Source organism: Panicum virgatum, chromosome 2N, assembly GCF_016808335.1.
Source record: "Panicum virgatum strain AP13 chromosome 2N, P.virgatum_v5, whole genome shotgun sequence".
NCBI lineage: Eukaryota > Viridiplantae > Streptophyta > Magnoliopsida > Poales > Poaceae > Panicum > Panicum virgatum.
In genome coordinates this window covers 56,593,176-56,616,216 of record NC_053146.1, presented here as the reverse complement: position 1 = coordinate 56,616,216, position 23,041 = coordinate 56,593,176, and the positions used below count along the sequence as shown (strand labels likewise).

At 49.2% G+C, this 23,041-nt stretch overlaps 1 protein-coding gene and 1 pseudogene across 1 annotated transcript; both read left to right on the top strand.

Annotated features, from left to right (window-relative positions):
• Positions 1 to 4,402: 4,402 nt before the first annotated feature.
• Positions 4,403 to 10,781, top strand: LOC120662795 (annotated as a pseudogene).
• Positions 10,782 to 16,183: 5,402 nt separating this feature from the next.
• Positions 16,184 to 22,093, top strand: LOC120658330 (protein indeterminate-domain 5, chloroplastic-like). Its single transcript, XM_039936591.1, has 4 exons — positions 16,184 to 16,348; positions 16,908 to 17,261; positions 17,378 to 17,774; positions 20,719 to 22,093. Exons 2-4 carry the CDS (start codon positions 17,108 to 17,110, stop codon positions 21,713 to 21,715), a joined length of 1,548 nt encoding a protein of 515 aa, XP_039792525.1. The 5' UTR covers positions 16,184 to 16,348; positions 16,908 to 17,107; the 3' UTR covers positions 21,716 to 22,093.
• The last annotated feature ends 948 nt before the right edge of the window (positions 22,094 to 23,041 follow it).

Genomic DNA, 23,041 nt, shown 5'->3' with positions numbered 1-23,041 from the left:
AAATATTTCACTAAGTAATTCAAGAAATATACATGAAATATTTAAAAGAAATTTAAACTCACTTTACACATACATACATACATACATACATTCATACATTTAAAAATTTGTAAATATACCTTTATTTACACAACAAATTATGATTTCACTCTTAACAACAAATTATGATTTCACTCTAAATAACATGAACTCTAAATTATGATTTCAAATTATGAGCATGTCCCAAAGTTACATGAGTGTAGCTTCCTAGCTACTGAAAATGAGCCATAATTGGTCGACGATGTCGATCTCAGTGCTGCAAACACTCGACACACTCTGAAAACTAAAAATTAAAGAACATTGGGGAACTATATATACAGAGGCAGGAGCTTCCCAACGTAGCGAGAGGTTCTGGGGTTCAATGGAATGGAGAAGGTGTTGAGGGGACTCTCGTAGTAGGACGATCTTTTAGGAGATGAAACCTCGGTGTCAAATGCAGTGGGATTCAGCCTTTCTCCAGTATGATACCATCTATTTTTAGGTACAGGCAGCTTTAGTAGTTTATGTACCAGGCTGCTGCATTACTTTTACCTTTTAGGTATAACAAATGTATTGTTGAATGATTGATCGCTCTTATACTAGTTTACCATGCTTCTTAGTACACAATTCTCATAATTTTCTAGACCTTCATTGATCTTGTATAATGCTAAATTAACCATATAATTTGCTACTTTCTTTGAATTGTGCCGATTTCATCAGGTTCTTTTGTTGTGGTTGATTTTATGGACTTAGGTCTAAGTAGCACGAAACTAAAAGTTTTTTTATTAGTAAATGTTATAGAAAATTTATGGATCCATGTTACTTACTTGCCAAGAGTTTTCTTTCTAGTAAATCGAAGTCAGCAATTTACGTCAATTAAGTTGGACCCTGAATGTTATTATAGTAAATTCATAGATTCATGTCAATTACTTATCAATAATTTTTCTCTCATGCAGATCATAATTAGAAAGTTATGTTAGTCATTGTTGTGGTACTGTAAGTTTGACAGATGATTTACACGGTGCATTTGTGTCGATCCGTGAACTTATTTCCTTCCATTTCCTATTTGTGACAGATGATTTAAGTCAGATTCAGGGTGAACACTATAATAGTTTTGTGAAGCCTCATTTCCTATTTGATGGCCAAGCATCAATGCACCTACATTTGAGAGCAGCAGACAAGCATGGTGATTCTGTTAGTGCTCTGTGTTGGAGGGGACGAGATCGAGCTCTACCTTTGGGTACGCGGCGTGGGCTGGGATGGCCTGTAGCGGCGGGTCGATGGCGAGCAGGGGATGGTGGCGAGGGCGTTACGGCGGCGGCGGTGGCTCTGGGCGGCGGCGTGAGGTCGGGGCTCTGGGCGGCGGCGACGTCGATGGCGGCGGTGCTCGGCTCGCGCGGTGGGGGGAGCAGGACGGCGGCGGCGGTGGCTCTGGGCGGCGTGAGGTCGGGGCTCTGGGTGGCGGCGACGTCGATGGCGGCGGTGCTCGGCTCGCGCGGTGGGGGGAGCAGGACGGCGGCGGCGGTGGCTCTGGGCGGCGGCGTGAGGTCGGGGCTCTGGGCGGCGGCGACGTCGATGGCGGCGGTGCTCGGCTCGCGCGGTGGGGGGAGCAGGACGGCGGCGGCGGCGGCTCTGGGCGGCGGCGTGAGGTCGGGGCTCTGGGCGGCGGCGACGTCGATGGCGGCGGTGCTCGGCTCGCGCGGTGGGGGGAGCAGGACGGGCGCAGATGAGAAACCAAGTGTTAGGAGAAGGGCGAAGGAGGAAGGAAATATATGGGGGGCCTTTTGTCCCGGGTGAAGCCATGACCCGGGACAAAAGGTCCTTTTGTCCCGGGTGGTGGCTTCACCCGGGACAAAAGGCCCCCCTTTTGTCTTGCCCCAGCCTTGCCCGTCGCTCCGCCGCTCCTGAACAAAAGACAAGGATCAGAGGGATCGAGAGGGAGAGGGAGAGGATAAGTCAGTGAAAGAAATAAAGGAGAGAGGAGGGCCTAGAAGAGCTCGCGAGACGAGATAAATAGCACTAGTTTTTGTCCCGGTTCTTGGCTTGGCCCGGGATAAAAGCACTCGTTTTAGTCCTGGTTGAAACCATCCACCGGGACAAATAATTTTATCCTAGTGGGTGGCTTTAACCGGGACAAAATGTACTGCTTTTAGTCCCGGTCGGTACTACCCACCGGGATAAAATTATTTGTCTCGGTGGATGGCTCCAACCGGGACTAAAAGCAATGCATTGGTCCCAGACAGAGCTACAAACCGGGACAAAAAACCTCTGCAATCCCGCGTTATCCAGCTACCCGTCGGACTCGGGACAAAAGACTACATTGGTCCCGGGTCTAATAAGAACCAGGATAAATGTGGGGGATCAAAGGCCTGTTCTGTAGTAGTGACATTCTCTAGGAAACTTACCCACATAAGAGGCCAAGGTTGGATCCAATGATACTCTGGCATGCCAATTTGATCTGATACCAAAAGTGAGATATTTTTTTATGAAAAAAGTGAGATAATATTGTGCATTGCATTGGAGTCGTCGATCATTGGATTCAAGTAGATGACCCAGATTGATCCATATGTGTGCATTTACGTTGTATACACTATATGTCGCATTTACGTTGTGTACACTAATATATTTTCCCCTTTTATCCTAGATGACATTGCCTAATACATCCCGACTTCACCATTCTACATTCCTTCCGAATATCATTCTACATACCCAAAGGCAGCAAGTAAATGCACATACATCCATAATATACACGTCGGAGACTAGGTTGGAAGGTATGAAGTGTGGACTAGCAATTCCACCCCCACACATATTTCCCCACTCCATGTGTGTGAACGCCACACCAGTTGTTAGATCCACAAAGGATGGCCTAGATCAATGTACATTTGTGCATCACAACGGGTACGCACCCCTGGAATATTTCCTGTTTTTTGTTTGCGAGAGACCTATGGGCTCCAGTGCGTTCCTCGCGGCGCGTGGGCCGTATGACCGCTCCACCTGCCACTCTGCCAGTGCCAGTCATCAGCCCCCCCCCCCCCCCCCTCACCCTGAATTCCTTGACCCATTCATCATCTTGCGCTATTTTAGTCAATCTTGATGTGCGTTTCTCTTGTTGTTTTCAAGATTTGTTGGTCGGTTTGTGTAGAGCTTCCTGCTCTGATTCCTCGTTGCTCTAATTCCAATCGTGGCTGTTAGTTGCCTTTCCCCAATCCCCTTTTGTGAGCATGGCACGGGTTTTGAATTCTTCCTTGCATGTGCATGTGAGTGCGACCTGTTTATCATCTCTTTTTTATATTTTTTATTGAATATGTAAGAGAATAGTTGTGTATATTTGTATTAAGTGTTCACAACGCGCGAAAGTGCCACCCCCTATATTAAGTGTTTACAACGCGCGGAAGCCCGAGGCAATCCAAGCAAGTCCTCTAACCCTAGCACTTTAATGATTAATGATACAATTGATGAGCTTGTTCGTTCAATCTGAACATGAAATTTTTCCTATATATGTTTTCTAATCGTTGGATCGTATCGTTCGCGCAGAACTTGACGCGGAGGTCATCGCGCTATCGCCGCGGACGCTGATGGCGACAAACTGATTCATGTGCAAGGTGTTCCACGTCTCCCATGAGCGGTGCATACCCCTGCACGTCTCCCCACGAGGTTGCGGGCCTAGGCTTCTACGCTGCTCACAATCATATTCTGGATCTATTCGTTTCATCCACATGTGCACATCCTCTCTAGGCAACAGCACCAAGTTTTGTAATGTGTGTGACATATAACTATTCCTTTGGTCAGTCACCTAGAGAGTCTGCTAGTCTCACAACCTACTGAGTGAGCCAACAGGGGGAAGCTATGGAGGGTAAGTTAATTTCTTCCAATGGCGGCCGCCTTGTCCCTGTTCTTCTTTGGGCTCGGCGACACACACACATACAGCCACAGGGCTCCACTCCAGCGCAAAACTCCGTGGCAGCTCTCAGTGCCGTGGCGCTACGCTGTCGTTTATGAGCTTGTTCGTTCAATCTAAACATGACTTTCCTATATACATTTTCAAATCGTTGTCTGATGATACGCGTGCGTGGTTGTCGTCGTTCGCGCAGAACATGATGCGGAGGTTATCACATGTCGCCGCGGACGCTGATGGCGATGATCCGATTCGTGTGCGAGAGGTGTTCCATGTCCCCCACAAGCGGTGCACGCCTCTTTCACTTCTCTCCCATGAGGTTGTGGGTCTGGCCTGCTCTGCTGCTGACCATCGTATTCTGGGCCGATTCGTTTCTCCCGCATGCGCACATTCTCTTCAGGCAATAGCATCAAGTTTGGTAGTGTGTGTGACATATATATAGCTGTTCCCCTAATCAGTTACCTTAGAGAATCCACCAGTGGCATAACCTACTACTCCTCTTCAGGCAATAGCACCAAGTTTCATAGTGTGTGTGACGTACATATATATATAGTTGTTCGCCTGGTCGGTCACCTTAGAGGATTGGATCCGCCAGCGGCATAACCTACTCACTGAGCCAGAGGAGGAAGCTAGGCAGGGTAAGTGATTTTCTTCCGATGGCGGCCGCCTCATCCGCGTTCTTCTTTGGACTCGGCGACATGCAGATGCAGCCACAGGGCTCCACTCCGGTGCAAAACTCCGTGGCCGCTCTTGGTGCTGCGGCGCCGCCACCGCCGCCGCCCAAGAAGAAGAGGAACCCACCCGGCAATCCAAGCAAGTCCCCTAACCCTAGCAATTCAATGATTACTGATATGATTGATGAGTTCGTTCAATATAAACATAAAGTTCCTACACACATTTTCACATCGTTGTCTGATGATACGCGTGTGCGTGGTTGTCATTGTTCACACAGAACCTGACGCGGAGGTCATCGCGCTGTCGCCACGGACGCTGATGGCGACGAACCGGTTCGTGTGCGAGGTGTGCCACAAGGGGTTCCAGCGTGAGAAGAACCTGCAGCTCCACCGGCGCGGCCACAACCTGCCGTGGAAGCTGAAGCAGAAGGACCCCAAGGAGGCCCGTCCGCGTGTGTACCTGTGCCTGGAGCCTACGTGCGTGCACCACAACCCGTCCCGGGCGCTGGGCGACCTCACACAGGGATCAAGAAGCACTACTGCCGCAAGCACGGCGAGAAGACGTTGAAGTGTGGCAAGTGCGACAAGCTCTACGCCGTCGAGGCCGACTGGAAGGCGCACTCCAAGACCTGCGGCACGCGCGAGTACCGCTGCGACGCCTGCGGCGAGCTCTCTTCTCCAGGTCCGTTCAATTCCTCCGCCCGTTCCCGGCCGGGCCCCCCGGCCGGCCTTTGGTTTTTTTTGTTTTGTTCCTCGGCATATCGACAAGATCAGTTTCTGCTAGAGCCAAGATTCCAAGACACGCACGCAAGCACACGGCTGGATTATAGCTTTCTTGCCGTTTCTTCCTGAATTTCTTTATTTATATTGATTGTTGTTTTGCATGAGCATGATTAGTGTCATGATGAATTGGTTGTATCTAGCTTTATGTGTGTTGGCGGTGCCTGGGGCTGTCCAGTAGCCAGAGGATATTGTGTGTGTAGCTTGCTGGTATAGGATTCCTGTGCTGACGGCCGGAGGCTGTTGTAGATAGAAAGATAGAGCTGTATTTTTGTCATTTTGTACTACAGCTGGTGTGCCCGGTGTCCATGCATCTTCCGTTTCACTTGTATGTTGTGCATTATTGCTGAGATCAGAATGCATGCATGGCGTCACTTGTACTGATTTCTCTGTTAGTTCTCAAGAAAATCTTTGGTCCGATTTTCTAGATGAGATATATATGTTGAATTCTAACATGGTTTTGGTTTGAGTAGCCTAATACAGATTGTATTCAGTCAAGTGCTGTATTGGCATGATTCTGTGCTAGCTCATTGTACTTAATTACGTCTCGAGCCCTAGATAGCATTTGATTCACTCCTTAAATGTAGTAGCACACACATGCAGTATAATATTCTCCATAAATAAGTAGCCTTTGCCACTTGTAAAATTGTCAGTCAATAAATAAGTAATCTTTTGCCACCTCTAAAACTGTAACTCAATAAATAAGTGCCTTCCTTCCAAAACAAAAAAAAAAGGAACATATCAGTTGTAAACCAACCTCTCCGTGCAAACCGTGCAAACTCTAATATGAACCATCAGATCAACATCCAAGAGGCATGGGGAATTGGATAATTTTACAATTAACCGCCCGCTCTTATAATTGGCCTTCCTTCCAAAGGGAAAAAAAGGGAGGGGGGGGGGTTAAACTTGCCAGGTATTCATTTCACATCAGCTTATTTTACACCTTCAAGATCTTGTATTTGATCTTTAATTACTGAAAAGGTCTATCTCAATGTAAGGTACTAAGTGATATTTTGCTTACAGTCACTCTTTTGGACCATGGGATCGATCAAAGTACAGTTAACCACTTAGATTAACTTTCGGAATATTTTCCTTGCGAAGCCATAATTTTTTTTTCTTGAACGGGACTTTTTTTCCCCTAGAGCAGCTAATTTCTAGAGGAATTTTTTTTTACTTGACTGCAGCATTCTGGAGAAATCTTTTGGTGTCTAGATTGTTGGATAGATATGCAAAAAGATTATGCTCAATTATTGATTACTGCAACATACTGACCCTATACGGCTATACCTCTCTCTAGTGCAAAGTATAGATGGCCAAATGAGCTTGGTCCAGTGGGCTGCACGAGGCACGGCACGAAAAAACATGACCCCGATCGGGTCCGGGCCTACTATGAGTAGTGTCTATACTCATTCGACACGATGTACCGTGCCTTGTCTGAGCCAAGATCCCCGCATGCAGTGCCGGTACATGACTAACGGGCTGACACTATTCAATCTGTTTAAAAGCCGACGCTCCCTCTCTTCCTCGGCTCCCCCTCTCCCAGTCCCGATCTCCTCTCTCTCTCCCTTATCTCTCCCCCACCCCCTCTCTCTCCTGATCTCCCTCTCTTCCCTCTCCCTTCTCTCTTCCTGCGGCTCCCCTCTCTCCCCGCCGCCCCTTCCATTGCCCCTGCCGATGGAGGAAGGTTACGGCTAGCGGTTGGCGCGTGCGGCGGGACTACAGGGCCAGCAGCCGGCGCACAGGGAAGGGCCCGAGAGCAAGCGTGCAAGCGAAGGAGACGGCTAGGGCCGTATGATGGAGGATAGTGGGCAACGTTGGTGCGGTGGAGGCTGGCATCCGGCATGCGAGCAAGCGGGGGCGGTCGGCCTACGTGCGGCCGATACCGTTTCGTCCTATCATCGCCTCTTGCCTTCGCCACTGAGCATCAAGCTTGGGTCGGGAGCAAGCCGAGCCGCCCGTGCCTATCGTGCCGGCACAGACTACTACAAAAATCTTAATTCAGACAGGCAAAACTGATTAACCGAGGTGGTTTTCATAACTGCTTCGGATGAAAGGTCACGATAAATAACTTATTTTTCGAGGCGGTTTTGCTGCCCACCTCAATTAATCAAATAAAAAATAAAAAAGGAAAATCCTACCAAGCTCATCACGAGCCCACTAAGCCCATCACGAGCCCATCCACCGCCGCCGCCACGTCCCAGCCCCCGGCGCATCCTGCTGCTGCCACCGCCCGCCCGCCCGCCGCTCGTCGCGCCCACCGTCGGTCACGTCCGCCGCCCGCCCGCCGCCACCGTGGCTGCTACTGCTCCTCGCGCTGCCACAGATGAAGGGGAGGGAGGGGAGGGAGCCACGCCATTGGGAGAGGAGATGCCGCGCCGCCTCCGCTGCTGCTGTTGTGGAGAGGGAGGGGCGGCTTGGGGGTGGAGCTGTGGAGGGAGGGAGGGGCGGCTGGGAGAGGGAGGTGAGGAATGGGAGAGGAGGGAACCCTAACTCATGCTTATATACTTCGAGCAACATATCGGGCCGAAATGGATTGTCTGGGCTCCGAAATGGGCTAGTATTATTTGAGATGGGCCTTATAGCATCGTTTACATTAAAACAACCGCCTTGGTTAATTCTATTAACAGAGGCAACATTTTAAGGTGCCCGTCTCTTTTAATCGATTTTGCGAAATGGTTTTTTTTTAACCGTCTCGGTCATTGAAATATGATTGTCTTTGTAAATCACAAGTGGTTCAAAACTATGCCCGCCTCCAACTGTATTTTTAAATGTCACAGTTAATGTCATTTTGTAGTAGTGATGGCACATGTTAGTGTCGTGCCTGTGAGCCTAGGAGCCGGCATGCAGTGCTAGCATGACACGACACGACTACCTAGGAGCCGGCACGCCTAGCACGACACGACACGACTAAGTTATAGTGTCTAACCATGCCATGCCGAGTTATGTCGGGCCGAGGCCATGTTTGAGCCATGCCGTGCCGTGCGGCCCCTTTCGCTATCTATAGTGCGAAGTCCCAAACTACCTTTTGTTTTTGGTTTGGCTATCTATAGTGCAAGTCCCGAACTACCTTTTGTTTTTGGTTGATGGATGCATGCATGTAGAATAAAGAGAACATTAATATCTTGTTTGGCTTTTGGCATGATCTTCTAGTTAATTGTATATCTATAGTTCTCACTACCAAAGCAATCAACATGGTATTATTTTGTGAACCATTCAGTGTTGCCACTTGCCCAGAGGAAAGCAACATCTAATTTTTTTTATGGAAACATACCTGTATTAAAAGTTAAGGATATCATACAAAGACCCGTACAAATACAGATATGTTCCGGAAGGATACGGAGGACAGCTGTCCCACCCTATTTGCACAAAGGCCCCTAAGCAACAAAAGAATTACATTAAAGCACCTGGAACCTCTGCAAACCGAATTCTCCAGAGTCCGCTGCCGACCGCCATTGCCGACCACTTTTGTCGCCGACTCCAGTCGCCGACCGCCCCCGGTCAGAAGGAGCCCTATCGCCGGAAGGCTTTGACGAGCCGCAGAAGACACCCGCTCGCAAGAGCGAGATAAAGCCGTCGCTGTAGTCCATCGGCCGGGGCCGCACCCCGAGCCCCCATGACCATAGATGCAAGCTCGCCACCGCCGACGGTTGCCGCTGCAGGAAGTTCGAGCATGATCCATCCACCTGACCAGCACAGCACCCACAGCCTCCTCCACACCCTGGAAACACAAGGCTAGCTCGAGCCGCCGCCACCCAAGACAACGCGCCGCCGCCGACCGACACCTGTACAAGGGCTCCAAACATGGAGACCCACCTCCATAGGCTCGCCGCCAGTGCCGGAGCAGAGCACCGCCGGGACGGGGAAGAGCCCAGGAGGACTTATTCCACTACGACGCTGCCGCCGCCGCGTCGTCGCCGCCGCCCGGAAATGAAAACCTAGATTCGCTAGGACCTACCTTACCACCTACCACCCCAGCCAGCAAGAGACCGACGGTCTCCGCCACCTCGCGACGCCCCTGGGGCTATCGGAGGCGGAGGAGACCACCGGCTCCACCGGCGGGGACGCTCTCCTCCCTTTTTGCCTTTCTCAACTATTGGGGGATGGACGACGCTTCGAGAGAAGACCTCTCGGTGCTTTTTTTAGCTTTGTAGCAACATCTAATTTTGATTTTGAACAAGTGTGTCTTGGGATTTGATTTGTAACGATTGCAGTAGTGGTGTATTACTTATTAATAAATGATGTGACATTTTAGAATATCCTAGTATTTTTTTTAGCAATTTGAGATATCCTTTGCATAGTTTGGTAAGTTCAAGCTGTACCCTTTTTAGTCTTGTATATATACACATAACACATGTTCGATTTTGACATTTTTCACGTACGCATGCAGGAAGGGCACCTATGATGCCCACCGCTCTTTCTGCAACATGGCGCCTCGTGAGAGTGCGGAGATGACACACATGGGCGCTGATGACCTTGATGTCGGCTCCGGCAGCATTAGCCTCGGGCTCTCCGGCGCGGCCACCCAGATTCATGGCTTGGCAGATCAAGTCCAGTCCTCTTCAGCAGCAGCAGCAGCAACCGTGTAGTATGACCGCATCATGCTTCGTTCTCAGGCGCCGTCCTCCTCGTCTTTCTTCCCCGGCAGCGGCGCTCTTTCTCCCGCTCAGGACTTCTCCGAGGACGGTGAATACTCCCAGGCCGGCCAGGGCTTGTGTCTGCTTCACGGCAAGTCGCCCTTCCCTGGCATGATGCAACTCCCCGAGCAGCAGCAGCCGGGCAGCAGCAATGCTAACGGCAACCTGCTGAACCTCGGGTACTTCTCTGGCATCGGCAACGACGGAGGCTCGGAGACCGGCCAGGACGCGCGCCGCCTTGTCACCCAGGACCAATTCAACGGCAGCGGCGGCGGCAGCAACTCCGACCACGGCGGCGTGATGGCGCCCGTCGGAAGCCATGGCCGCCGCCTCATCAGCGGCGGCTTCCCTTCCCTGTACAACTCATCTCCATCGGCCGCCCCGCCGCAGCACTCGGCGACGGCGCTCCTGATGAAGGCGGCCCAGATGGGCTCGACGTCGAGCGCCGACAACGGCCCCAGCACGCTGCTCCGTGCGGCCGGCTTCGGCGCCGCCAGCCGCGGCCAGGGGACAAGCAGGAGCGCCGCTGCAGAAGCGATGTCGTCGCACGCGGCCCACTTCCATGACCTCATCATGAACTCTCTCGCGGGAGGTGGCGGCGGCGGCGGCGGCGGCGGCAGCTTCTCCAGCGGCGCCGCAGGATTCGGGGCCATGGACGACGGCAACATGAGCACGAGGGACTTCCTCGGCGGCGGAACGGGCGCGGCGATGGCGCCGTCGTCCGGCCGGCTCCGCGTCGGCGGCGCACCGGATCGGACCCGGCCGACCCAGACGAAGTGAAGCAAGAGGGTGATCGATCATATCAGAGAATGAACAACGACAACAAAACAAGAAGATGGAGTCAATAAAGAGATCGACGGCCGGCCATGCCCGTGAGAGAAAATTGGGATTTTGTCCGATGGGAAGCGGGTTTCGCTGCAATGCCATCAAAGTTGTGAACTTCGCTAGAATGTCTTTATGAACGTTGCGTTTCACGCTATTTTGTCATTTCGAGATTTTTGATAAATTTACAAATTCCACAGCTCAATTTTTAACTTAGATGGACGCTTTTGCCCCTGCTTTCTTCTCTCTTCTCCTCTGTTCTCCCGTGCGGTGCGGCTGGAGCACCGGCGTCCTCCCCGGAGCCCTCGCCCCGCGGCCGCCGCCTCCACGAGCCGGCGCCCCGCGGCCGCCGCCACCAGGAGCCGGCGCGCCTGCGGCCAGCACCCCCCAGCCGCCGCCCCAAGGAGCCCCTGCTGCGCCGCCGTCGGCCGCGCGCCGGGTGGTCGAGAACCACGCGCTCCTCGACGCCATCGACGACCTCTCGGCCAAGGCCTAGGACGAGGCGCGCAACCTGCTCAGCTCCAAGCACCTCTTCTTCCGCGAGATGTGCGCCTACCACAACGGCGGCGGGTCGCACGTGCCGCCGCACGCTGCGGCGGGAGGCGACGCCGCCTGCCTCCACCACCCGCCACCGGCGCCTGCGGCCTCGTCTGCCGCTCGCCACGCGCAGCTGCAGCACCAGGCGGCCCCGTCCCCGCCGGGGATGAAGGACTCCTCCGCGGACGACGACGACGACGAGGACTACGGCAACGAGGACGAGGACGGCCACGTGTACCACCGCGCCCACCACCACCAGCAGCAGCACAACAGCGGCCGGCTAGGCAAGCGTGGGCGCGGCGAGGACAGCGGCGCGGCGGAGGACAACGCCGGCGGGAAGCGTGTGCGGGCGGTTGTGTCGGTCGAGCAGTCAGCGGTGGTGCAGCAGCTGAAGAGCGAGCTCGCGGCCGCGACGGCGGACCCGCACGGTGCTGGGTGCGGTGGCCCGGTGCTGGCTGGTGTTGGCCGCGGGGCGTCGGCTCCAGGGATGGAGGAAATGGGAGTAAGGAAATGGGAGTAACAGGGGAGAGGATAAGAGAGAAGGAGGCAGGGGCAAAAGCGTCCATCCAGGTCAAAAATTGAGCTGCAGAATTGGTAAATTTGTCAAAAATCACGAAATGGCAAAATAGCGTAAAGCGCAACGTTCATAAGGGCATTATAGCGAAACCCACGATTTCGTTGGCATTCCAGTGAAACCCACTTCCCATAGGGGCAAAATCCCAATTTTCTCTGCCCATGAAAGCGAGCTTTCGCGCGTGTGGAAGGTAAGCTATCTAGCGAGGAACCGGACATCGGAGAGATGTGGTGTGAAACTTAATCTAGTTAACTTTGGTTTCCTTTAATTTCTGTGTCTGATGGCGCCATGGCATGGTCAGGGGGCTGCACATGCGGCGGCTTAGTCTTGCTATCTATTATATTATTAAAAGAGTGTTAAAAGAAGCCACCACGTTCGCCGAGATGGTCTAGAAATTCCCACATTAATCTAAAAAAGAGAAGAATTTGCACCGTTGGATTTTATGAAGATCTAACAGTTCAAACTAACACAAGAGTTCGTATCAAATACGATTAATAAATAGCTAATTTGGGATTTAAAAAATTAAGGAAAATTAAGACATGGCAAAGAGTCCATGCTGAATACTATTAGTAAATAGCTCAATAGCTCAAGAGTTCGTATCAAATACGATTAATAAATAGATAATTTCGGATTTAAATAATTAAGGAAAATTAAGACATGGCAAAGAGTCCATGCTGAATACTATTAGTAAATAGTTTAATTCGGAATTAAAAAAATAAGGAAATTAGGGCTTAATCAAAGAGTCCATGTTGAATACAATTACTAAAAAGGAAAATTCTGAATTATCAAATTAAAAAATAGCATTACCACTAGATAAAAATTAATATTAGCTGAATAGCTAAATTTAAAATTAAAAGTATAAATTCTATTATATTATTAAGAGAGTGTTAAAACAAGCCACCACGTTCGTTGAGAGGGTCTAGAAATTCCTACGTTATTCTATGACTGTCCAACTATTGTCAGTTGACTAATTTTTTAGTATGTCATATTGTTAGTACCTGTTAAAAGTTTTGCAAACGGATTATGCGTTCTGTACGATTGAAGAAGAGGGGGCATGGGTAATACGTGAGCTTGATGGAAAAACATATGTTTTAGAATTAATCTGGACTGTTAATACCTCTTTGCAAAGAGATAATGTTGACTTGAATTCCTAGCAACTACTGGTAGCTAGCAGCACGGTGGTCGCAGGCAACAGGCAACAGGCTGACTTAAACTGGTAGCTTGATGGAAAAAATTATTGTTGATATGTGTAGTGATTATGAATCATATTAAGAAGAAAAATAGCTAAATAAATAGTATCAAATGCAATAATAAAAATCCAAGTTTGAGTTTCATGGCAAATAAAGTTAATAAATACTCCAAATTAACGAAAATCTAAATAGTATTTGTGTATAGGATTTACACCATTCGATTTAATGAAGATCTAACGATCTAAATTGGACAAAAGAGTCCATGTCCAATTTAATGAGATGCAATATTTTAAACTACCAAAAAGTGTCTATATCCAATTAAAGTTAAATACAGGGTCCGCATGACATAAAAACCCATGTTATCATCTATGTCTCGCATTAACCTTCCTTAAAGATGCAAAAAAAATAGCAGCAACATAAGCGTGACAACACGACCATAGTTGTATTGTATTGGTACTATTGAAAGAGATAATTGCTTTGAAAAATCTTTGGAACGTCCTGCACTACGACGCGACCATTATCTTTGCCCGAGATTCCGAATCACAACTTTTTGAGTCTCAAGAACGTCCGGCAGTACATGCAGCTGCATGAAGCACACTGGATTCTACTCAAAATCATTGCCGAACTCAATCAATCCATTTATTCTGGAGCAACCAAACGTCAAGATAGGGACGAAAAAATAATGATGATGCGCAGAGTTTCACATATTGCAATCTATTGCAAGACCATTGGCACCTTATGATTGTAAGTGTGGGCCAATGAATACGCAGACGAATTAATGTGAGAGAAATATCCGCTAAAGAATCAATGCTTTCTCCAAACAAGGATTATCATCATAAATATTGCATATTCTTGAACAACTTTAGTTATACAAACTAATATGATGGTGGTCAACAAAGAATTATGATTCTATGGGCATATAAATAGTTCCATACAAGTAATAATCACTGGGATAAAGGGTAAAGCACTGAAACCTACAAATAAATGTGACTATTATTAGCTCAATCTAAATAGATGCATGGGAAAAATCAAGGAGTTAGTCATGTGAGGAATCAAATAGCATAGATAATTATTAACATTGTTATCTCCATCTAATCTTCTATAAGTACACACTAGGCATGGAACACAAATGTGATCGATACCTCTAAAGAAGTATAGAGAAAGAGAAGAGAAAAAGATAAAGAAGCACCAAGATTGAACGGGTAAGGAAAGTAGAAAAGGGATAATATAAAAAAAGGCAGGAAAAATGAGAAAATGAGGGCAAAAGAAAAGGACAAAAGTGAATTTATTGGTTTAGTCTATAAATAATATCATTAGAATGAGAAAAATATTAAATTATAGCCATGTCATGTTGGACATTTGACATCTTTCATATATTCATGAAAAAATAGAAGAAGCGGTTCTACCGAACGGTTTTCAAAACAGCTCTATATCCATAAAAAAAGCTGCTCCATCAAAGAAGCCACAACTGAAGTTATTTTAGCCACAGATACAGGGCTGAAGCCCTGCTAATCTATCTATCTCAAAGTCGATTGCCTACAGTACAAAATCAAATGATTCAAACAAATATACGTTGTCGATGCTCCTCTTCGCTCAGAAAAAAACCCTGAGGCACAATACTAAACATGAAACTTCTCCATTAGATGCATCGGATGCGATACACACTAATCGATTTCAAATATACCGAGGAACAAAATAGAAGACAGAGAAATCAATAAAAATTGCTAGAGAAAATGAAAAATAAAGAAAAGAGTTAGAAACAACAACAAAGATATATATGGAACTATCTATCACCGAGATGACAAAACTCTAAAGTAGACCAATATATACAGTCATATGGGCTAAAAACAAATAAATTGTGCAGTAACCAAAGTGGGAAAAATAATAATAGGTTCGGTTAAATAAAAAATTTAAAACATATATGCATTAACATAGCACGCATATATATAAGTTTTGCATAACATTTATTTACCAAAACCAGCAGGAGGCCTCAACTTATTTTTTAACATAACTTTTTTTTGTCTAATCCATGATCATTTTTATTTCGCTCCGATGATGAGTCAGGTCTAGATCTGCTAGATGCTACTTAAGTGCTCTAACAACTACTCTAGATATATTTTCGCCAAATATTAATCAAAATATTTCAAGATACAAATCGAACTCCAACATCTAAGTTACAGATTGTTGGCAAACATAACTATCAAATACATATAAATATATTTCATAATTATAAAAAACTTTATATGAATACAATTATGTACAATTTGCTCCGTATTCAAGGTGATCCAAAATTGAATTCAATCCTCAAATTTAGATTTTGCAGGTTTAAGTACCAAAATATACAACTATAATATAGAATAAAGCAATATAAAAAGTGATGATTGATATGAACTCCTATGCATAGAAAGCTGCAAGTAGTATAATATTCAACAAGAGCAAACGAGAGGTAAATAAATTATAAAATACATCTCTTCTGTCAATGTAAATATTTTTAAAGAATTAAATAAAAAACTAGCTACCCGCGCTATTAGCGCGGGCCACCTTGCTAGTTTTGGTACAATCCCGTGGAGATCCAGTCGCTTAAATTTGGGCTGGTGGTCTGTCTGTCTCCCCCTGATGCCAAGTTCATCACATCATGTGGATGTGGAGGCCGGAGACCGGGCCTGAGCCTAAGCAGGATGCTTTGGACGTTTACTGCTTGTTGTCTCGTGCTCTTTCTGGATACGCTAGCTGCTCTCTCTCTCTCTCCTCGCTTGGCGATTCATGATGACGATGACGATGCTGTGGTGGTGGTGGCTATATTTCATGCTGTGGTTTCTCCTCCTCCGGGTCGTGCCGCTTTCAAGATCGAAAGGGTCCGGGCCCGGCGCCGTGCAGACGGATGTGCAGAAGCGTCGTGTGCGTCGTCAAGTTAACGACTGTCCATCGTCCAGGAGGACACGCATCGCGGCCGCTTGAGACCTGTGGGACCCAGCGGACCCCACGCGCCCGCGTGGGCCGTGCGACCCTCCACCTGCTGCGGTGCTGCGCTCTGCTAGCTGCCTCTCTCTCTCCTCCGCTCCGCTCCACTCCACCACGGTGCAGAGCAGCATATATTGGCGAGAGAGAGGCAGGGCAGGCAGCGCTCCCAACCACTCCCACCACTGTTCCTCCCCTCTCTCGAGCTGGGAGACGATATCCTAAACTCCAAAGCAGCAGCGGAGGGGAAAGCAACAAGCCAAGCGGTAGGGCTCGCCTCCTCCCCCTCCCCCTCCCCGCGTAAATTCCTCGGCGTTTTCTCTCGGTTCATCATCTTGCGGGCGCTGTTTTTAATCGATTCCTCGAGGTCTTGTTGTTTCCGAGCGTTTGTTGGTTGGTTTACCTTCCGGAGAGCCATCTGCTCTCCGATTCCAAGCGCGGCTGCCTGCTATAGCCAGAGTCGCCTTTCCCCAATCTCTCTCTCTCTCCCTCTTTCTACCTGTTCCTCGTTTGAGCTCTTGGCACGGGTTCTGACTTCTGACTGATTTCTTCCTGGCCTTGTTGCGTGTGCGTGCGAGTGCAACTCGTTTGTCATCTCCCTCGATCGCCTTGTTCGTTTGCACGGGGAAGGGGATAGATGGGGATTTATTTGGTTTGGTGTAGTATTGTCCTATGGCGCACCACGTACGCACAGATTTATCGATCCGTTGTTGCTAGCTAACAGCTAAATCCTGGTCATATATATTTATCTCCATCGATCTCACAGGGCTGCTGTCTTCTACTCTTCTCTGTTTTCGTTCTCTTCTTGCTACGCTCTTTGTCCAGATCGATCATCCGGAAGACGCCGGGAGCGAGAGGCACAAAGATACACGGCGCCTGCCATGTCGCCTCTCCGTGACCTGGACTGGTCGGTCATCACCTGAGAGAGAGTAGAGTCCGACCGACGAGGGGAAGGTAGCTGCCAGTTTGGGCAAGAGTGGTGAGTGAGTCAAGGGGGCAAGAAGAGAGCGGTTTGTTTTCTTCCGATGGCGGCCGCCTCGTCCGCGCCCTTCTTCGGGCTCGGCGACACGCAGATGCAGCCGCCCCAGGGCCCCTCTCTGCAGCAGAACTCCGCGGCGGCCGCGCCCGGCGCCGCCGCCGCGCCGCCGAAGAAGAAGAGGAACCAGCCCGGCAATCCAAGCAAGTCCCCTAACCCTAGCTACCACTCCTCTGATGATGATTGATGATGATACAGCTTGCTTGTTCGTTCGATCGACCAGATGATGGTTAATTATTTTCGCATGCATGCATTGCAGACCCCGACGCGGAGGTGATCGCGCTGTCGCCGCGGACGCTGCTGGCGACGAACCGGTTCGTGTGCGAGGTGTGCAACAAGGGGTTCCAGCGGGAGCAGAACCTGCAGCTCCACCGGCGCGGGCACAACCTGCCGTGGAAGCTGAAGCAGAAGAACCCCAAGGAGGCCCGGCGGCGGGTGTACCTGTGCCCGGAGACGACGTGCGTGCACCACGACCCGTCCCGGGCGCTGGGCGACCTCACCGGGATCAAGAAGCACTACTGCCGCAAGCACGGCGAGAAGAAGTGGAAGTGCGACAAGTGCAACAAGCGCTACGCCGTGCAGTCCGACTGGAAGGCGCACTCGAAGACCTGCGGCACCCGCGAGTACCGCTGCGACTGCGGCACGCTCTTCTCCAGGTCCGTTACTTGCTTGTTCCGATCATCCATCCTGATCTCCGTCCATCTGCTGAGACTGCTTGTTCCTCGATGCGTCGGCAAGGTCGGTTTCTTTCTCCTAGAAACCAGCACGCGGTGCAGATGGCTGGATTCTAGCTATAGGATGTTTGCCGTTTCTTCGTTCCGCCCCATTTCTTTATGGGTTGTCTCGCATGATTGTGCCATGATGAATCGGTCCGTTGATGATGAGGAGTGAGCTAGGGTTGTGGGTGTCAGTTGCAGTGAAGGTGCGCGCGCGTTACTTGCTTGGTGTAGGGATATGATTCCTGGGCGCGCGAGGGGCCGGCCGGGCCGCTGGAGATAGAGAGGTCAGAGGAGAGAGTGTGCGAGAGCGCAAGCTCCCACCACGTGAATTGCTCTTGTCGGGAGGGGACTGGAGATATGCGCGCAGCACAACTCCTGACATGGTCATTTGAGGGCAGTTTCTCTCCTTTTTCACATCGGAATCCACGCCCTGCAGCCTCTCTCTCTCTTCTCTCTCTCCCCGGCCCCTGCAAGCCTGCATCCCTACCTGTTCACGTGACGGCATTGCCCTTCCGCAAGCAGCCACGCTGCCAGCAGGCTTTCTTCCTTCTCGTGGAAATTGGGAGAGTTGGGATGCATGGCGACTCGCCGGAACGGCCGGGGGCACGCACGCGCTCTGCGGGGGTGCGGGGTGCCGTGCCGGCCGGCTGGCTAGCTCTCCGGTTAATCTCGGTTCCACCTCGCTCGTTCTTACGTGTCACAGTCCTGTATTTTCTGTACAGCAGCTGGCATGGTGTGTGTACGTGCATCATCTGTTTCTCTTGGTGTGTAGTGCATAGCATAGCCAGCTGCATGTACGTTAGAGTACAGTACATGGCATCAAATGGCTGGACTGATCTCGATCTGTGTTAGACCTTGAGAAAATCTTGGGCTGATTTTTTCTCATTCAAGCACGTTTTGGATTGCACCACCCAGTACAGTTTGTATCCACCGAGTACTGTACACGCAGTGTTGCTCCAGCAATTATATACATGCATGCATACAGTACGCCTGAGAGTAGTCAGAATTTGACTCACTAATTAAATGTAGTAGCACGCACATGTACAGTAAATATATTCTGCTCCATAAATAAGTAGCTGCCCTGCCACTTGTAAACAGCCCATTCGGATGAGCTGAAAAGCGCTGGCTGGCTGGGAATCGCTGGGCTGGTGGCTGGTATTCACTATTCGTACTGGATAGGGTGGCTGTCTGGCTGGTGTTAGCATCCCAGCCGGCGGAGGCACCCAGCTGTGCTTTCCGAACGGCTGGCTTACCACCTAGCCAAATCAGCCCAGCATGCTGCTTCACCAGCGATCCGAACAGGCCGAAAATTGTCACTTTTAGATACTGTATATACTAGAGCAATGCTAATTTATACATAGCTGGCTAGTATATATAGTTACCATGCCATCTACAGACATCATTTGTAACCACTGGCATGCTGATGGGTTGGCATTAGGTTGGTCATCTTCTCTCTGTCTCTTTCATTTGCATTTACGTTGTTTGTTTGTAGTTTGTATGTAGATTCTCACTCTCGCATGAGAGCCCGCTTCCCTCGTTTTTCCTTGACTCTCCTCCACATAGCCAAAAGTGCCATGTAGGCAGACTATGAGCCCCTTACTATACTTGTTCCTATACATACAGAGGGTCGGGTAGCCTTCCTGCCAGAAAAAAGTAGGCAAATGGCCAGATAGATATTAATCGAAATGCGAAAAGTTCGATCCTAACTGAGATGGGTGAACTTTGGAAATTTCGAAACCGCGATTTGATTGTTAACCTGGTAAAAAAAATTCTTTTTTATATGAAATTCGGTTACATTTATACAGAGATTGAGGAATTGAGTACTTCTAGAGAAGGAATTGGGACAGAACTAGAGAGATATTGTGAGGAGTTTAGGAGAACGATGGCGAAAACACAATGTTTATGCGTTCATCAGCTGTTACAAAGTTAAAGAGGCTAAAAGAATTATATAACTAAAGTTCATTCCTATCTTTATAGCTAGAAGGGTATATGGGGTGGTATAGATCTTAGTGATAATAGAAAAAAAACATTTTGGTCTACTTTTTTATCATTTCAGTTTCATTTTGGCCCTGACCGAAATGGGTGAATTTTGGTGAAATTCGGTCAATTCAGACCGAATCCGAGAACCATGGTATAGAGTAGCTTATTTTTTACACATTCAAGATTTTGTGTCTGCATCGCAATTTACTGAAAAGATTGTGCTGGATTTCATACTCCTATACCAGTACTCTCTAGCCTGAAACTCTGGTCTGTTTTTTAGCTTCATGCATAAAGGACATATAGAATCTGAATCTGCACCCATCGCTTGCCACGCGATTACAAAATATAGAACACCAAATATATATCTTGTTCTGCTTGTAGCATGATTTTATTACAACTTATAGTTGTATACCTAATTACCTATTTATATTACTCACTGCCAACAAGCAACGAGCATGGTATTTTGTGCACCATTGGTTGTAGCCACTGTTGAATGTCAACCCTTTTCCGTCCTCAAACTGTCTTTTCTTTCCCCGTTTCTTTGCCTTAGCTTTATGTGTACCTGGATATATTTCCGTTCTGTAATGGAAATGGGGGGTTGCCTCCGTGTCAAAAAAAAAAATTGGTTGTAGCCACTTGCCTAGCTATTTGTAAGGTCATACCAAAACAAAATCAAAGCTCCATTATTTGAAGGAATATATCTTGAGGTTTCATTTTATTTCGGTATATATATTATTTGTTAATAAACAACTAACGTGAATGTTTACAATATGTCCCTTTTTAAAAAAATGAATTTAAGATATCCTCGCAAAATTTGGTGAAAACTTCATGTAGTTTTATATATGTTCGCCACAAAATTAGTATCTTTAGATTTTGACATTTTCACGTACGCATGATGCAGGAGGGACAGCTTCATCACCCACCGTGCTTTCTGCGACGCGCTGGCTCGTGAGAGCGCGCAGATGCCGCCATTGGGCGCCGGCCTCTACGTCGGCTCCGGCAGCATGAGCCTCGGGCTCTCCGGCGCCGCCGCCCAGATGCATGGCTTCGCGGACCATGCCGGCCAGTCCTCTTCAGCAGCAGCAGCAGCAGCAGCCGCTCAATTCGACCACATCATGCCACCGTCCTCGGGCCCCTCTTTGTTCCGTTCTCAGGTGTCGGCCTCCTCGTCGTCTTTCTTCCTCGGCGGCGGCGCTCCATCTCCCGCTCAGGACTTCTCCGATGACCCCCAGGGCGGTCAGGGCTCGTCTCTGCTTCACAGCAAGTCGCCCTTCCAAGGCCTGATGCAACTCCCCGAGCAGCAGCACCAGCCGGGCAGCAGCAACGCCAACGGCAACCTCCTGAACCTCGGGTTCTTCTCTGGCAACGGCGGCGGCTCGGCCCGCGGCCAGGACGCGCGCCTTGTCATCCAAGACCAATTCAACGGCGGCGGCGGCGGCGGCAACGCCGATCACAGCAGCGTGATGGCGTCCATGGGAAGCCACCTCAGCTGCAGCAGCTTCCCCTCTTCGCTGTACAACTCATCTCCATCGGCCGGCCTGGCGCAGAACTCGGCGACGGCGCTCCTGATGAAGGCAGCCCAGATGGGCTCGACGTCGAGCGCGCAGAACGGCCCCAGCGCGCTGCTCCGCGCCGCCGGCTTCAGCGCCGCCAGCGGCCAGGGCACTAGCAGGGCCGCAGGAGAAGGGACGTCGCACGAGGCGCACTTCCATGACCTCATCATGAACTCTCTAGCGGGAGGCAGCGGCGGCGGGGGCGGCTTCTCCGGCGGCGGCGCAGGGTTCGGCGCCGTGGACGACGGCAAGCTGAGCACGAGGGACTTCCTCGGCGTCGGCAGGGGCGCGATGGCGCCGCCCGGGCTCCATATCGGCGCACTGGACCCGGCCCAGATGAAGTGATCGATCGATGTGACGATAGGATCAGGGAGTGAACAACAACAAGAAGAACAAAACAAGGAGAAGATGCAAGAGAACCAAGAAGTCTCAATAAACAGACGGGCGCGTGCACGTGAAACCGAGCTTTCGCGTGCATGGACCATGGAGAAGGTGAGCTAATGAGGGATCGGAGATACCAAGTAAACTTAATCTAACTTCATCATGCAACTTGATTTTGCTATTCCGGTACAATTTCGTGGAGTTTAACTTTCAAGTGCTTAGTTAATATAATTAAACTTTTGGCTGGACGGAGATGAATCGTGGTCTCCCCTGATGTGAAGTTCATCATGTGGAGGCCGGAGAGACCAGACCTGAATCTAAGCAGGATGTTTTGGACGTTTACTGCTTGTTGCGTCGTGCTCTCCTGGATACGCTAGCTAACAGCTGTTCCCGTGGCATGCATGGCGATGATGATGGTGGTGGTGATATTTCATGTTGGTTTCTTCTCTGGGTCGCGCTGCTTTCAAAGTTGAAAGGGGCCGGCGGTGCAGGATACCGAAGCGTAGGCATTAACTGTGAGCTTAGCTAGGTCAACCAGGAGTCCAGGACAGCGCAGGAAAGCTATACTACGACAAGCAGATCGACCAAAGCACGCATCCCGGTGTCGGCTGATGCTTGACTTGCTGTGCCCCTTGCATCAGTTCTCTCTCTCTTTCAAGTGTCAAGTCTCGCATAAGAGGGAAGGATTTACAGTACAAATATAGTAGATTAGTAGAGCACATTGAAAGGTTGCTAGGGAACATTTGGAAGTAGCCGGATGCTACACAACAAAGGGTGAAGGGTCTGACGAAGGATTGTCCACGTGAAGAGAGAGAGAGAGAGAGAGGGAGAGAGATGCATGCCAAGTCTGTGCAGGTCCAGGACTAGGCATGCATGTTGCATGCAGTTGTTGCCCACAGGGCGGCTTTCAATTGGAACTGTTTGTGGCAATTGGGTATGAATGTACAGTAGAATGTTGTACTACATGTTCTCTGTATGCCACTGTACAGGAAGGTACGTACAGAATAGCTATAGCCAGCACAGGTAACTGTGTGTGTCTGCATGTGACTAGTATATATTCGCGCTATAGACGAAACTGTAGCCTGTAGGGAAGCCGTCAGCGCAGCGCCTGGATATCCACGTCAACAACTCGCCAAAATTAACTCCGGTGGATGAAAGAATCTATCTATCTATTATCTTAATATAATAGTGTTAAAAGAAGCCACCACATTCATCGAGAAAGTCTAGAAATTCTCACGTTAATTTAAAAAAGAGAAGAATTTGTACCGTCGGATTTTATGAAAATCTAAC